The 14,848-nt window shown below is 34.4% G+C and overlaps 1 protein-coding gene across 2 annotated transcripts in view; it reads left to right on the top strand.

Moving 5' to 3' along the window:
* The first annotated feature begins 1,357 nt into the window (after positions 1-1,357).
* Positions 1,358-14,848, top strand: part of LOC126770546 (G protein-activated inward rectifier potassium channel 3-like) — a 28,731-nt gene continuing 15,240 nt past the window's right edge. Inside the window, exons 1-2 of one of the 2 annotated variants that reach the window (XM_050489991.1) lie at positions 1,358-1,635; positions 8,413-8,868. In XM_050489991.1, coding sequence (XP_050345948.1) covers positions 8,567-8,868 — 302 coding nt within the window. In that variant the 5' untranslated portion in view covers positions 1,358-1,635; positions 8,413-8,566. The remainder of the gene's footprint in view (positions 1,636-8,412; positions 8,869-14,848) is intronic. The other variant, XM_050489992.1, reaches the window with a different exon arrangement.

Consider the following 14,848-nt stretch of genomic DNA (forward strand, 5'->3'; position numbering starts at 1 on the left):
TAATTTGATAATCGCGTCGCTCTTGATCGAGCCTCGGCGATCTGTCTTGTTCTGACACGTTGGAGGATGTAATTGTTGCAAATGTTAAGGAGATTGTTGACATTCCTACTTTAATACTCGAAAGTGTATTTGTTGACTTTCCTTTCTTTAATGCAGCAACAGATATTTTGAATAGAGAATAAAGTTTGTAGGCTGGAGATTGACATTAGTTTTTTTTATCCTGGAAAATTCACGAATGCAAAAATAAAAAAAGCTTGTTTAATATATTATTGAATTAAACGTGTGATAAGGGTAGTGCCCTTTCGAAAGCTATTACTTACAAAAAAGAAAATGGGTATATATGTGAAGATTTTGCTAAAATATCTAATTAAAACTTTTTGTGATTATAGGTCCGTCTTGTTAATTAACATTTTATAAGTTTGGTTCTTTAATTTATGATGTCATTGTATTTTAAGAATATAGTCGAATTCTAATATAAGGTGCTTTAGTAGTAATAAATTGTTCCTGTGTGTTATCATCTTGATAGTCAAACAAAGGAACAACATTAGTGCTACCTTGGCCGCCATCCCGTCCGCTTTGTCAGATAATTCCACTTTTATTCCTCACAGCTGTCATAAAGTTTGAACGTGAATATAAATGTTTAAACTTTTGCGGTTTTTTATTTTTGTTTTCTTTAACATTCCAATTTCTTATATATAAAGTACACATTCTATATTTATGAAATCTTTATAATAAACTATAATTATCCTTAGAATACTATGTACTTTAAGCTTGCAATAAAATAAAGTTTCTTAAAAATATAATGTTACATATAGTAATGGTTAATTACAAAAATTAAAGCATTTGTAACAAATTAATTGAAATATTGTTTAGAAAGTTAAACGATATATCAAAAAATAATAATGAGACATTCCTTTAAGATAAATTACACGCTTAGTTGCTTTGTTATGCTAATTATTATCTGACATTTAAATATTACCACATATTTGTCAAGCTATGCCAATTTATTTCTATAGTTTGGGGTATACGTAACTGCGATAAATCATTTAAAGTAAGAATATCGGTACAGTTTTTTTTTTATAATTGTTCAACTCTTCATGAGTTTTTATGTTGAGTATCTAAAAAGCGAACTGAAATTATATTTTCAAATTGGAAAGGTTGATTCTAACATTTATAATACAAATACAGTACTTTAAATAGTTATTGTACAAATGTGTACCTAATACGGACATTTAAATCTTATCTGCGGAGGCTAACAGTGAAACACCGTCAATTGTTTCCGAGCGCGTGGCTAGTTAACAAATAAAGTCGATTCACAATTGGCGTAGGTACCACGAGGCAAGAGTTGTCTGCACGCTTGCCAGTCATCGCTATCCTGGCTCTCTGACCGCACGCAGAGGGTTTATGAAATCCTGGATTCGAGAAAGACCTTTTTATACGTTGAGTGAACAGTTAAAAAATTCTTTTAAAACTTCAGTTTATGTACATCCAGCCAGTAATAAATAATCTGAACGACTACTGATCATAGACAACTTTTTTTTTTTCATACAATGGCAGTGACGATTGTTTATTTTGAATGTGATTGACTATATTTTATGTTCTAATACTCTATGGTTTATAAGGAAATAAGACATGGTAAGTATCATGTGTCTTTCATGGATTTAACATTAAGAAAATAATCGTAGAAAATAATTATGTAGGTAGTTGACATTTCTTATAATCAGCTGTGTACACACGATCACGTGGGTGCTTTCTGTGTAAATTAGATCATCATAGAACAAGAACGACAAGTAAATTAATGAAAAGTAGACAAGAGCTGGTATTTGAAATACACTTATACTTAACGCCTCTTCATTTGAATGTAAATATTATTATCCTAAAGCAGTTTTATTACATTTATTATGTAAATACCTTTTATGTTAGACTCACGTTCTGAAGTTGATTTTACATATTGAGAATAATTTCCTGTTCGTGCATAATATTTTGTTCTATCTTCTACTATGACCTTTGGGTTTTATTTATTTTTCTGATCAAATACAAAACTTGCGTCTCGGTTTTAGCCAAAATACGACTTTACACGTAATTACTTAGTTCGAAATAAAATTTTAAACTTTATTTTTCGTGCGTGATTAAATATTTTTGAATTTAACATTAACATAATATTTAAGTAATATTTTAAACTGTTTAGAAATTGGTTTAGCTATTTACGATTATTTATATTATTTGTATCATATATTTAAATTTCAATTATTTTATAAATATTTAATTTGTAAAAATTAAAATTGAATAGATAAATTTTATTAAAAACATTGAAATCAAAACAAAGAAGTCGAGAAACTTGAAATGAATTTTATTTTAAGGTTCAATGTAACATGAAACTTGTACACAATGCAAAGTTTAAAATACACTTCCTTAATTGAATTTAGCGTGTGTATTATGTATCTAGTGTCAGTCATCTTGACGACAGGTCATTTCGAGTTGAGTCACATACAATGTGAGTATCTATATGGTGCTTATCTTAATCAAACCCTTAAATTAAAAATAGATGTCGAAAGTACTATACTTCCATGCTGCCTTATGTACTTATTGATTGTGGTTGCAATTAATAATCCTGGCCCTTTTTATGCCCTCGTCAATAAGCATGCTTAATCGGTAACACATGGTATTAAAATATAAAGTATCTCATAAGTATCTATTCTTTTTCAATTTGATTCTCCGGTTTCTCAATGATAGAATGATATAATATTTCAAATATCTTGTTGTCATAGTAACGATATGTTCCAAAAAATATGTAATATACTGACATAGCCCATTGTATATATAAGCAGGTCAATTTAAAATAGCGCTCTCTCTCTCTCTGAACTGTATATACTAAAGTATTTGGCAATGACTTTTGGTGTCAATATTATTCAAATTCTACAGTCAAATTGTAGCTTTGCATTTGTATGTAATATAAGCTTACGGAATACTCAACGTGATCGGATTTCCAATTTATTAAAGAACAAAGTATTTTTTCTTAAATAAAAAAAATGTTTTTTTACTTACGTTTTCTGTAAGCAGTAAAATTTATTTAAGGGAACTATACATCGTCGCTTTTATATTTAAAAGGCTTATTAATATTGTATCTTCAGTACCACATAAAGGGTTTTCAGAAAAACTCTAAAAATAATTCATGAATAGAACAAACGAAATCAACAAGTTGAAACAACAATTTGAATCCGTAACAGTAGGTAAAAAAACTTTTGATTTGACCAAAGAAATGCCTACACATATAGGCATTAAAAACTAAATATATAATTTAGTTTTTGATACAAATGTTAAAAGAAATACTAATTTTATATTTATTATTGTAGACATTAGGTAATAGACTTTCATCCCAAAATAAAATTGTTATTAATTTACTACATACTACATAAAACTTAAGCAAATTATAAATGTGAAAGTAACTCTTTCTATCTGTTACGCTTTAAAGGCTAAGGCACTGAACCGATTTTGATAAAATTTAATATGAAGCAAGCTTAAGCCTCAAGGACGGACATAGGCTACTGTTTTAACTAACACCCGACCTTCCCCCCTAACACGCGGGCGAAGCCGCGGGCGAATACTAGTAAGTAAATAGTTGTAAAAATAAATATGTAAATATTAAAAAAAATGTCTCATAGGTATTATTACTAAACTCCCTAATAACATGACGTGATCATAGTCGTACGATCCGGCGATTAGGGTTAGGGACTAAATCAGAGCTAGAATGTGAAGTACCCGGTAGTAGCCCTGTAGTGCGCAATCTATGCTTGCAATCAATTGACTCCCAAAATAGAGACTTCCCGCTTCCATCGTCATAGTTTAAATTGATCATACATTTTGTTTCGGTTGATGAAATCAAAAACTTATAGATACTTGAATATTATTTGTCATTCAACGAATTCGTATGATTTGTTGAAACAGTAATTGAATGAATGCGGATTGCTCGTGTATCAACCGACGAAGCGCCTTAAATTGTTCCGAAAGATTAATAATGTTTTAAAAAGTACACGAACAAAGATTATTTATATATACGACACAAAAATAGCGTTAGCTGATATTGACACATTATGTTTTAAGGAAAAAAGTTGATATTTTATTTTTATCAATCAACTAGATATTACTTATAGATCATAAAACCCATAGCAAACTAAGACATAGATTTCTTTTATATTTGTATGTCAGGACACTATATCATTATTTTAAAGATTTAATCACATTATTCAAAGCTAAATTAAACCGGTACTAAACGAATTTCTTTATATGTATATTTTTACGTAAATAAAACACGAGCATAATATCTAAAGCAAATAAAAATCATATTTCCGTAGCAGTTTATTTTAGGCAAAAAGAATCGCTTTAATTGCATTCATAAAGCTATCAAAAATTACAAAACATTTTTCGTTGTGTAAATAAAAAAAAATCTTATATTGTACAAAAGGAGGTTATTAAAAAAGTAGGTTGAACGTTAAGGCATTAGTTGACACTAAAAAATAATATGCTTAAATATTAGTTAAGTCAAAAGCAAAAATGTTTGCGAAATTAAAATAAATGAAAACAAATTTATTTCACTTACAGAAATCAAATATATGTTCGAAATTTAAAATTTCGAAATAATTACGGCGTAAATCATATCTGCGTGGACCGGTGACAAGAATGCTAGGCAACATTTCCCCTTTGAATTGTAATTTAACTTAAAATTACAATACAAATATGTACGCGTTATTACACGTGTCATAATTTCCTGTTATAAATATGAAATCGTTCTATGATATTATTATCGTGTTCATCAAAACATGAATCGGATCAATCTTTTGTTCTAATTAATTGGTGTGATTCAGTAACACAATAAAATTTATTAAGCGTACTAGATATCATACGTAAAGATAAAATAAACTGTACTACAAATATAAAATTAAAAGAATTTAAACTTTATCTGCTTAAAAAAAATACATACAACATAAACGCAGACTCATATTGCTTACATTCTAGGGTATCTGAGATAAATAATTTACACATATAAGATAATTATCCTTTGTGTCTGTTTAATATATATTTTTAAAACCGTTATGAAATATAAAAAGAAAAATGGAGTAACTAACAAAAACGGCGGCTTTTTATGATTCTACGTGAAACTTAAAAAACAAGTGTTTATTACACACATATTAAAATGAATTCAATTCATAAATGATATACATAGATCATAGTTAATTATAATAACAATCAACACATACAACTTTAATTAGGAAAGGATTTTAAATAAAAATATTTCTTAAAGAATAAATAGAAAATTCATTAAAAATATAGTATTTTATATTATATTGTATTTATTTTGTTAAAAGTATTTATATTAAAAAAAATAACAATTTAAATATTACAATTAAAAAAAACATCATCAATTCTTAAAAGTAAATATTATAAACTTTTACTTAATATTATAGCAGCGGTAATGAAATTAAAATTATTTATACAAAACAATATAAATGAGTACGCGTTAAATGAATTTAATAGCCGTTTTAAAGCTCATAAACTCGGACAGAAATACTTGTAAATATTTATTACATATTAGGAAAATTATGTATAACTTATCTTTACGCACACAATGAACACAGAAACAACTATGCGGTTCATAGTTTCACTTGCCAGTTAGATTGAGATGTCTGAAATTCAAAGAGGCATTTCCTAAAACGATTCTTAAAATTTGAAACAGTCAGTAATCTAATAAGAAGTGGAATATCATCACACTACTTAGGCGAACGCCACGAATTGTGTGCGTAATCTTTCGGTAAAATTAACATTTTAAGCAGTAGTAAATTCACGTAGCAATTTTCAAATGAGTATCGTGCTGTTTTTAAATAAGGTAAAGTTTTTATATTATACATTGAAAGATAATTGTGACATTAATGCATATTGATAAAGTCAATACATTGACAATTACTTTTAAGTTAATAATACTCAGATTAATTTTATATCATTATATAATTATTTGTAAGCCTTTATCGATCGGAATGTACGTATATCACTCATCTGTTGGAAGTACATACAAACAGTACTCTACAAAGTTATAACTAATTACTGTTCAGACACGTCAATTTAGATTGGCCTTCGTAACCGGTCCAGGTATACGTCTGACAGACGTAAGTTTATGATCTATGACACGTATACCTCTTGTATACGATTGGTTTTGTTATGTAGACTATAAATTTATTTCGTCTACCTTCCTGCTAAATCAATTTAAAAAAAATGTATCTCAAGTAAATGTCAGTTATGTATTACATACGATGTTGTATTGCCCGTAGAGATAAGAGCTGAAATTAAAATGAAAGAGATTAAAGACATGAAATGTCTTTGCAATTAAAATGGAAATTAATGTTTTAAAAATATATTTTAAAGTCATAACTATATAAATACTTATAAATATAATATATATAACTTATAAAGTTATAATCCTCCTAGTTATAGTTAACTAGAATGAAACCTTTTAATCAATATTTAAAATCAATAAAATTTATGATACAAAGCCGATTAAATAAAAGAGATTTTAGTTTTTATTTTAAGCAAAACAATTGTGATATTCTTAGAACTAAAAATTATGGTAACCATTTTTTTATATAAATTTGAAAGGAAAAATATTGTAATCCATGTGTTTAAATAGATCACAATTCGTTGTACCGGTGGAAACATTTGCGCATCATTATGAGAGACCGAGACGTTTTATTGTGCAGAATCTTGTGATAAATAATAAGGAATAAAGTAATGTGTTTTACGAGGTTTTCCGCAATGTAACTGAACAATCTTAGTGGGAGGAAATAAAAGCATCCGTCAGTTGTCATGGAGATCGAGCACATCCTAATGAGTGCAAGGACGTGTCGTGTCAAAACGGCGGAGCGAACCGCAATATGATTACTATTCTCGAGGAAAAATCACCTGTAAGCGTTTCCATCGCGGTATTACACATATATGGTACAAAGTTTCATTCAAGACTATCGTACGATGAACATTTGTTGTATTTAAAGTTTTTTTTTTATATTTTTTTTAAATATATACACATTCCTTTAGACTAGTTTGTAAAAAGAAATGATTGTAAACTTTATGATTTTTTTTATTTCGAACACCAGTACTCTTTGTAATTTTAGAAACTAAGAAGTTATCCATTGTGCCTATAATTGCACTGGCACAAGATACTCCCTCACCCTTTGAACTGAAACGTAACAATACTAAGTAATGATTGTTAATTGGCAAACGAACAAATGGGATACCTGATAGAAAATGACGCCAATAAATTTAACGAAATATATACTATTTCTTTGACTGTTATCATCACTAGCTATGGGAATTAAGATGGCCCTTACGCTTGTAATACTATAGTAAATTTAAATACTATATACAGACTATATAACATATATATAGTAGGTACCATATATATGTAGGTTCAAAACAAAATTTAAATAATGCTGTTTGAGCGATAATAACTGGTAATATCTATCCAGATGACTGTGCAAAAAACAAAATTAACTTATAATAGGGTTTGAAATAAAATGAAATATATTTATATGTTTGTTGGATAAAATTAATGAAATCTATAAACAACTAGCAAGTGAAATATTCAATCACAAGCGTGTTTTTATTTAACTTTAGATAGTAAACGAATGTCGCATTTATAAGCCGTTTATTAAAACTATATCTATTTTAGTCTTAATGTCACAAAAAATCGTTTAAAAAATAATCTATAAATAGTTTTATTTACGAAAAATGTAGTTATGTCATACTTACATAGATGGCAGCACTAAATGCAATATCTAGATTCATTGTGTTCTTAATATTTAATAAATTATTTATTATTACTACCACTATTATTATTTTTTTCAAATGTGTAATGTGAATTATATAATTATATATTTCTTTGTACTGCATTTGCACATCCAAAATTGTCTTATTAAAATATCCTATATTGTAAACAATAGCTTATGCTATTCGATAATAGATGTCACGTCTTTATTATTTTGTGCATGGCATACTTTAATACGCACATTATGGTAAATTGTTATGTATTTTGGGAATAATGTAATTTTTTGTTATTAGTAAAAACAATATTAATTACTTATATTAGTTATCATTTTGCATAGTACTGAACTATTAAGAGTCATTACTATATTTGTGTAGTATTAGAAATACTGATATTGTTCAATTTTCTAGCTTCTCGACTTATCTCGACTTCGTGCGGGTAAAACTAATACATACATCTAAAGTTGTAATTATCAAAAATCCTTTTTATCGGATTACAATATCAGCTTTTCATACTAAGAAGTTTTGGCTATGTCGATAGTATAAACAAACGATTTTATAAATATAGATAAACCTAAACTAATAAAAGTTATTTTTTTACTTCAGGTATTCTCTACAAATGTGTAACAAAAACATAAGAAACAGGACAACAAAAATGTCCTCCGACTGCAATTATTTTATGAATTATTTAAGAGAAAGAAATCTAATTTTGGGGAATTCAACGGTATCGTGACAGTAATTAAAATAACAGCTAATAACTATGAGTACAGAATCATCAGCTTTCGAGATGCAAGTAAGGAAAGATGAAGGGCATAAGGAAATTAAAACGAAAGCCACTCTTTCTTCTGGAAAGATTTTTTATAAGCCCGGTCTCATTGAAGAAGAAACGGATGATACAAGTGTCATAGACAGTTCAGTGGTCGAGTCTCCAATGCTTGGTGTTGGATATGGGGACGGTGGATTCTTGAGGCCGTCGCTACATCAATCGAGTAGCCTCCATCGAGTTCCGACCTACAGCAGTTCGATCGGCCATAGCACTATTTATCGTCACGACACTTGTAGGTAAGAACAAAATTTATGTTTTTATTATTTCTAAGCTTATGTTTGTAATTCAGTTTTCTAGAATGAATGCACCAATCAAATAACAGACACAAGAGAAACGCAATGCAGCTAAAATAATTCTAATATTTTTCCATTTGTTTTAAATTTTTAAAGTATATATATTAGTTTGAAATATTTCGTCAACCTTCTGGAGGCTTATGAGATTAAGATATTTCGTAATATCTCAAGTGGCCTCCAATCTGACTGCGCAGGAATACTCATATGCTATCTAAGTTCTATTGATGAGCCGTTCAACTTTGATTATTTCTTCCCTTTTTATTTCAGACAATTTCAATATCACGCATGCTTTCAAGCGACATCTAAAAACTTTTTTTCATTAAGTAAATTTAAGTAGGTATATCTGAATTTATATATAAAATACTTACATAGTGTGTGTAGATTTCCTAACCCTCGCTACTACGACGAGTCCCATGTCCAAAGGTTGGCTAGAAGAGATCATTATTACTATCTTTGGCATATGACCGCATCTGTACATCTTAATTATGTTATTGTTTTAGAGGTGTTGTTTATTAATAGAATTTGTTGTTGTATATTGCTAATTAATTAAATTTTATAATCGTAAAATGTTTCTGTCGTGTAACTATTTGTAATGTGTCAATTATTTCACAATACTTCATTGAATTCATAGAAACATAACGCAAAGGCAAATATAACGTTAAACACTAGATAAGCGTTTAAGGTGTAACAATTGGCATATCTTTAAAGGATTTGCCGATGACGTCATAACGCGTAAGTAATAAGAATGAGAATTAATCATAGCGTTATGTTTTTTTTAAGTCACTTAATAATTTTTTACTTTTACATACAATTGAATAAAATAATTGAATTGTATGTCTGTGATTTCAAAATACAAGCCTCTTTTTGAGTTGCAAGTTACCAAAACTACCTTTAAGCAGAATTCATACAAAAAATAACTTATTTTTAACTTCGAACTGAAGTTACATCTGAAAAATCAAGTCGGTAACAGTCTGTAAATGTCCCACTGTTGGGCCAAGGCTTTCTCTCCCTTTTTGAGGAGATGGTTTTGGAGCTTATTCAAGTCAAAGATAACAAATTTGCTTTATACCAACTCTTTACTGTATTCGCAAATCTCTCTATAAACCTAGAAGATTATTCTCTCCAACTAATTTCTATTTCTATGATCAATTTTCTGCGACTAATCAATTCAAATTGTTCACTGTGAAAATGTGTAATTGACTCTTCTTTAAATCCTAATGATAAAAAAGGGAAAAGTTTTCTTTCGTACTGAAAGTCCGCGATAACAGAACTCAACGTTTTATAGGTAAGTCACAAAGGAGGTAAGTTTTTATATGTATTAAGTAACTTTTTTTTTTTTTATATATATTCGCCGGGAGGGCAAATGACTCTACTCCACCTTGTGGTAAGCGGTAGTAGAGTCCAAACGCGACGACGGCCAGTACAGACGGAAAAAACGTTCTGCACTAGCCGTCTTCGCCTTGCCGGCCCGCAAGATGCCTCTTCACGCCTCGTTTGAAGGAACCCGGGTTGTAAGAGGAGGGGAACACGTGAGCTGGTAAGGAATTCCATTTTTTGGAAGTGCGACAAAGAAAGGAGTTGCCAAATTTCTTTGTTCGCGATGGAATTGATGTCACAGTTAGGCGGTGACATCGAGAACCAGCTCGCGTGGACTTAAGAAGGAAGGGGGAAGCAGGAATTAGAGAGAATAATTCCTCAGAGCACTCGCCGTGATACAGTCGATAGAAAGCGCTCAGTGCTGCTATCTCACGACGCAATTGTAAAGGTTCAAGGGTGTTTGTGACCTTTACGTCGCCAATAAGGCGTACGGCACGTCGCTGCAACCGGTCCAAGGCCTCAAGTCGGTACTTAGCGGAGCCATCCCAAAGGTGCGAGCAATATTCCACGCAAGACCGTACCTGTGTTTTGTACAGCAGGCACAGTTGTTGTGGCGTGAAAAAGCGCCGCACCTTGTTCAGAACTCCGAGTTTCCGTGAAGCTGTTTTTATAACAGCCTCGATGTAATCCCTTGGACTAAGGTCGCAGCGAACGTCAATCCCCAGCATGGCGATTTTGCTTTGCATCACCAGCGGAGTACCACAGAGGGAGGGAAGAGGGAAAAATGTTGACTTTTTCGCCGTGAGAGCGCATACCTGTGTTTTCTTGGCATTAAACTCAACAAGATTATCAGAGCCCCATTTGGCGATGAGCTCTAACGTCCTATCGAGTTCAATGACAAGATTCTCCCGCCTCTCCTCAGTTTCCGCCCGCCCAGCCACTGCGCGTCCGTGGTATCCACCATGCACTGTACTATCATCTGCATAGCAATGTATGTTCCCAAGGGAGAGCATATCATTGATATGCAAAAGAAAGAGTGTGGGAGATAGCACAGATCCCTGGGGGACCCCAGCATTCACTACATAGAATTGTGAAGCGCAACCATCTACTAAAACACGAAGACTACGCTTGTGTAGGAAGCTGGCAATCCAGGTGCATAGCTGAGCAGGCAGACCATATGCCGGTAGCTTGGAGAGAAGACTTTTGTGCCAGACCCTGTCGAAAGCCTTGGAGATATCGAGGCTGACAGCCAACGATTCTCCATGCTTGTCGATAGCTTCACCCCAGAGGTGTGTTACGTACGCTAGAAGATCACCTGTGGACCGTTTTGGTCGAAACCCGTACTGACGATCATTAATCAGACAGTGATCTTCTAGGTAATGGATCTGTTGGTTGTTTAAAATCCGTTCCATCACCTTACAAAGTACTGAGGTGATAGCTATTGGCCGATAATTTGCCGGGTCAGACCGATCCCCTTTTTTGGGAACCGCTTGCACATTAGCTCTTCTCCAAGCCTCCGGCACACTTCCCGAAGAGAGAGAAAGTTGGAACAGGCGCGTTAACACAGGAGACAGCTCCGCTGCGCACTTCTTCAGCACTATGGCTGGTATTCCATCGGGACCGCTAGCTTTCCGTACATCAAGTGATTGCAGCTCCGCACGCACATCACGTTGCCTGATTTTAATGTCAGGCATCGTATGGCCACATGCAGGTATTGTAGGTGGCAGTGCACTACAATCATCGATGACGGAATTGTCGGCAAAGAGTTTAGCCAGGAGATCAGCTTGCTCTTGCGGACTGTGAGCTAGCGATCCGTCCGGATTTCTGAGCGGTGGCAGCGAAGGTTGGCAGAAATTGTTTTGCACAGACTTGGTCAGACGCCAGAAGCTACGGGAGCCCCTAGGATGCGAAACAAGGTCATGACCAATCTGTACAATGCGCTGTGCATCCGCTCTCGTGTATGCCTTTCTACAGGACTTGGAATTTTTATTATAGTTTGCTTTCAGTGAGTCAATGTTAGATGCCCCGCTAATGCAGCCGTTGATCCACTTGCGATATGCCGCCTGCTTAGATGATACAGCATCGGCACATTCACGAGTGAACCAACGGTTACGCGTACTCCTACTGACGAGATCTGAGCTAGGAATGTAGTATTCCATTCCCAGCATGATCTCGCCAGCAACAGCAGCGGCACTAGCTGTCGGGTCATTCCCACTGAAGCAACGTTCCTTCCAAGGGACCGACGCATAGTAATCGCGCATACCGTCCCAATCCGCCGACTTATAGTGCCAAACGCGACGTTTGCATACCGCTAGTGGCGGCAGCTTGGCCTGTGGCACTCTGGTAGAAATAAGGCTGTGATCCGAAGAGCCAAGAGGAGCCTGAACCACAACCTGATATTCCACCGGGTGAGAAGTCAGCAGAAGGTCCAGTAGAGAAGGTGCTTGCCCATCAATGTCTGGGATCCTGGTGGGCTGATCAACCAGTTGGGTCAAGTCATGTGTGAGAGCAAAAGCATGAGCAGTCCTTCCAGCATGGTCAGTTTTGAGGGATTTCAACCAGGATTCGTGGTGAGCATTAAAATCCCCCAAAAACACCAATTCCGCGTTAGGAAATTGCTCTTGCGCAGCATCTGCCACCCGACTAAGATGGTCAAATAATCGGCTTGTCTCCAAGTCACCATTGTGGAATCTGTAGAGGCACACGTAGACTCGGCTCTGACGAACCAGGTCCACACGTACCACCAACATGGAGAAGGAGGGGTCCTCCAAGCAGCGCAGTCGGTGACAGCAAACATCCGTCCTGACGAACAAGCATACTCCGGCTTTCGCTTTGAAGGATTCTTCAAGCGTGTAGCCGGGATAATTAAGGAAGCTGGTATCGGCAGGACGGAGTATTTGTGTCTCCGTGAGAAACAACATTGCTGGCCGTGCTGTCTCGAGATGGTGGTGGACAGCGTTGAGGTTAGTGTGGAGTCCTCTGATGTTAGAGAACTCGACCTCAAACAGCGAGGGTATGGTGGGGGTGTGCACCGCTGTACGACCGTTATTTCTGTTTTGTTGCGCCATTTGGGAAAAATGAAATGGAAAAGAGACGTGAAGCGAGCGATGTATTGCCACGATAGGGATGGGCAAAGTGTGGAGGCGTGTTTCCCCAAGTGGTTGCCAAAAGGAAAAATACACTGACCCGCCGGACGGAAGGGCCCCCGAACCCCCCCGGAAGTGGCCGCCGGGACCCCACCTACCGGTCACCAACCGGCACGACGGTCCACCCCGAGATTATGCGTGGCCTGGTGGGGCAGCCTCACGAGCTGGTTAGGCACGCTCGGGCCCCTGTACTATGCCACGGGCGGCCAGCGGAACAGCCGTTTCTTCGGGTCTCCCTGACCGGCAGGTCAATACAGTTTCCCCCGGCATTGGTTCAACAGCCGTCTCCAATTGGACCAACACCCATCGCGGCAATACTCGCTCGGGCTCTGGCTGTACGCTGGCTGACCTCGAAACGCGGCTGCAAGCCACTTCACGAGTTTTTCACCATGCGTACGGTGGTAACAAGCCAGGCGGATGTTAGCATCCTACCACCAGATGAGCAGATGGTCGCTCAGATATCCCTTAGTCGCCTCTTACGACACCCATGGGAAAGAGAGGGGCAGTGAAATGTATTCTTTCTCCGTCACTGCACGGATATAACTAAATTAATGGGAAGGTAAAAACCGGCCAAGTGTGAGAAGGAATCTCGTATTAAGAGTTCCGTAAAAGATAGATGACGCGGAGTTACTTGCAAGTATAATAAATAATAATAAATACTAGTGTGAATAATTAAGATACTTTTGTTTACTAAAGCTTAAAATGTCTATCTTTATACATAAGGGAAGTTAAGTACGGTGTGCATAAATAATAAATTAATAAGTGTGTAATGGCAATAAAACTGTTTAATTATCTATTTTATTACTAATTATAATTATTAAAATGTTAAAAATATTGACGGTATTTTATATTATGTAAATTCATTTAAATTATAATCATGAATGACTAATCTACGAATTTCAAGAGTTTGATGTTTCAATTTTAGGCGATCTCGCTATCATCCTTATCAAACCTTGAAGATCTAACTCTAGATCAATAATAAACATTTCTTTGAATGTTATTTGGATGGCAAATAGGCAATCAATGTCGTCAGTAATAATCACGAATAACTTAACCACGTTGACGATCAATTTATTTAGTGATTTCTTCTACTTTTACAAAATTAAGACGGTATGTTTGTTATGTCATGGATTAAGAGACTTTCACTGATGTATAATGATTTATATTGTCATTAATTGCATCTTATCAAGACACCTAGCAAAGTTATACGGTGAATCGAAATCCTTGACGATTCAATATCTAATCGGAGAGAAGATAAATATGTTACTTATCAAAATAGTTTTTAAAAATTTCGCATAAGAGGGCACACGTGCGTCGGCGTCGTGCCTTTGTGTTTGGTGTGTTTAAAAAAATCGGTGATATTGAAAAAAAGTGGTTTTAAAATAAAATGAAATTCAAAATCAGGTGAAGTGCTTGGAGATGCGACGTCGACGTAAATAGTATTGTGATAAGAAGACATT

This window comes from Nymphalis io, chromosome 9 (genome assembly GCF_905147045.1).
Source record: "Nymphalis io chromosome 9, ilAglIoxx1.1, whole genome shotgun sequence".
In the NCBI taxonomy this organism is placed as follows: Eukaryota; Metazoa; Arthropoda; class Insecta; order Lepidoptera; family Nymphalidae; genus Nymphalis; species Nymphalis io.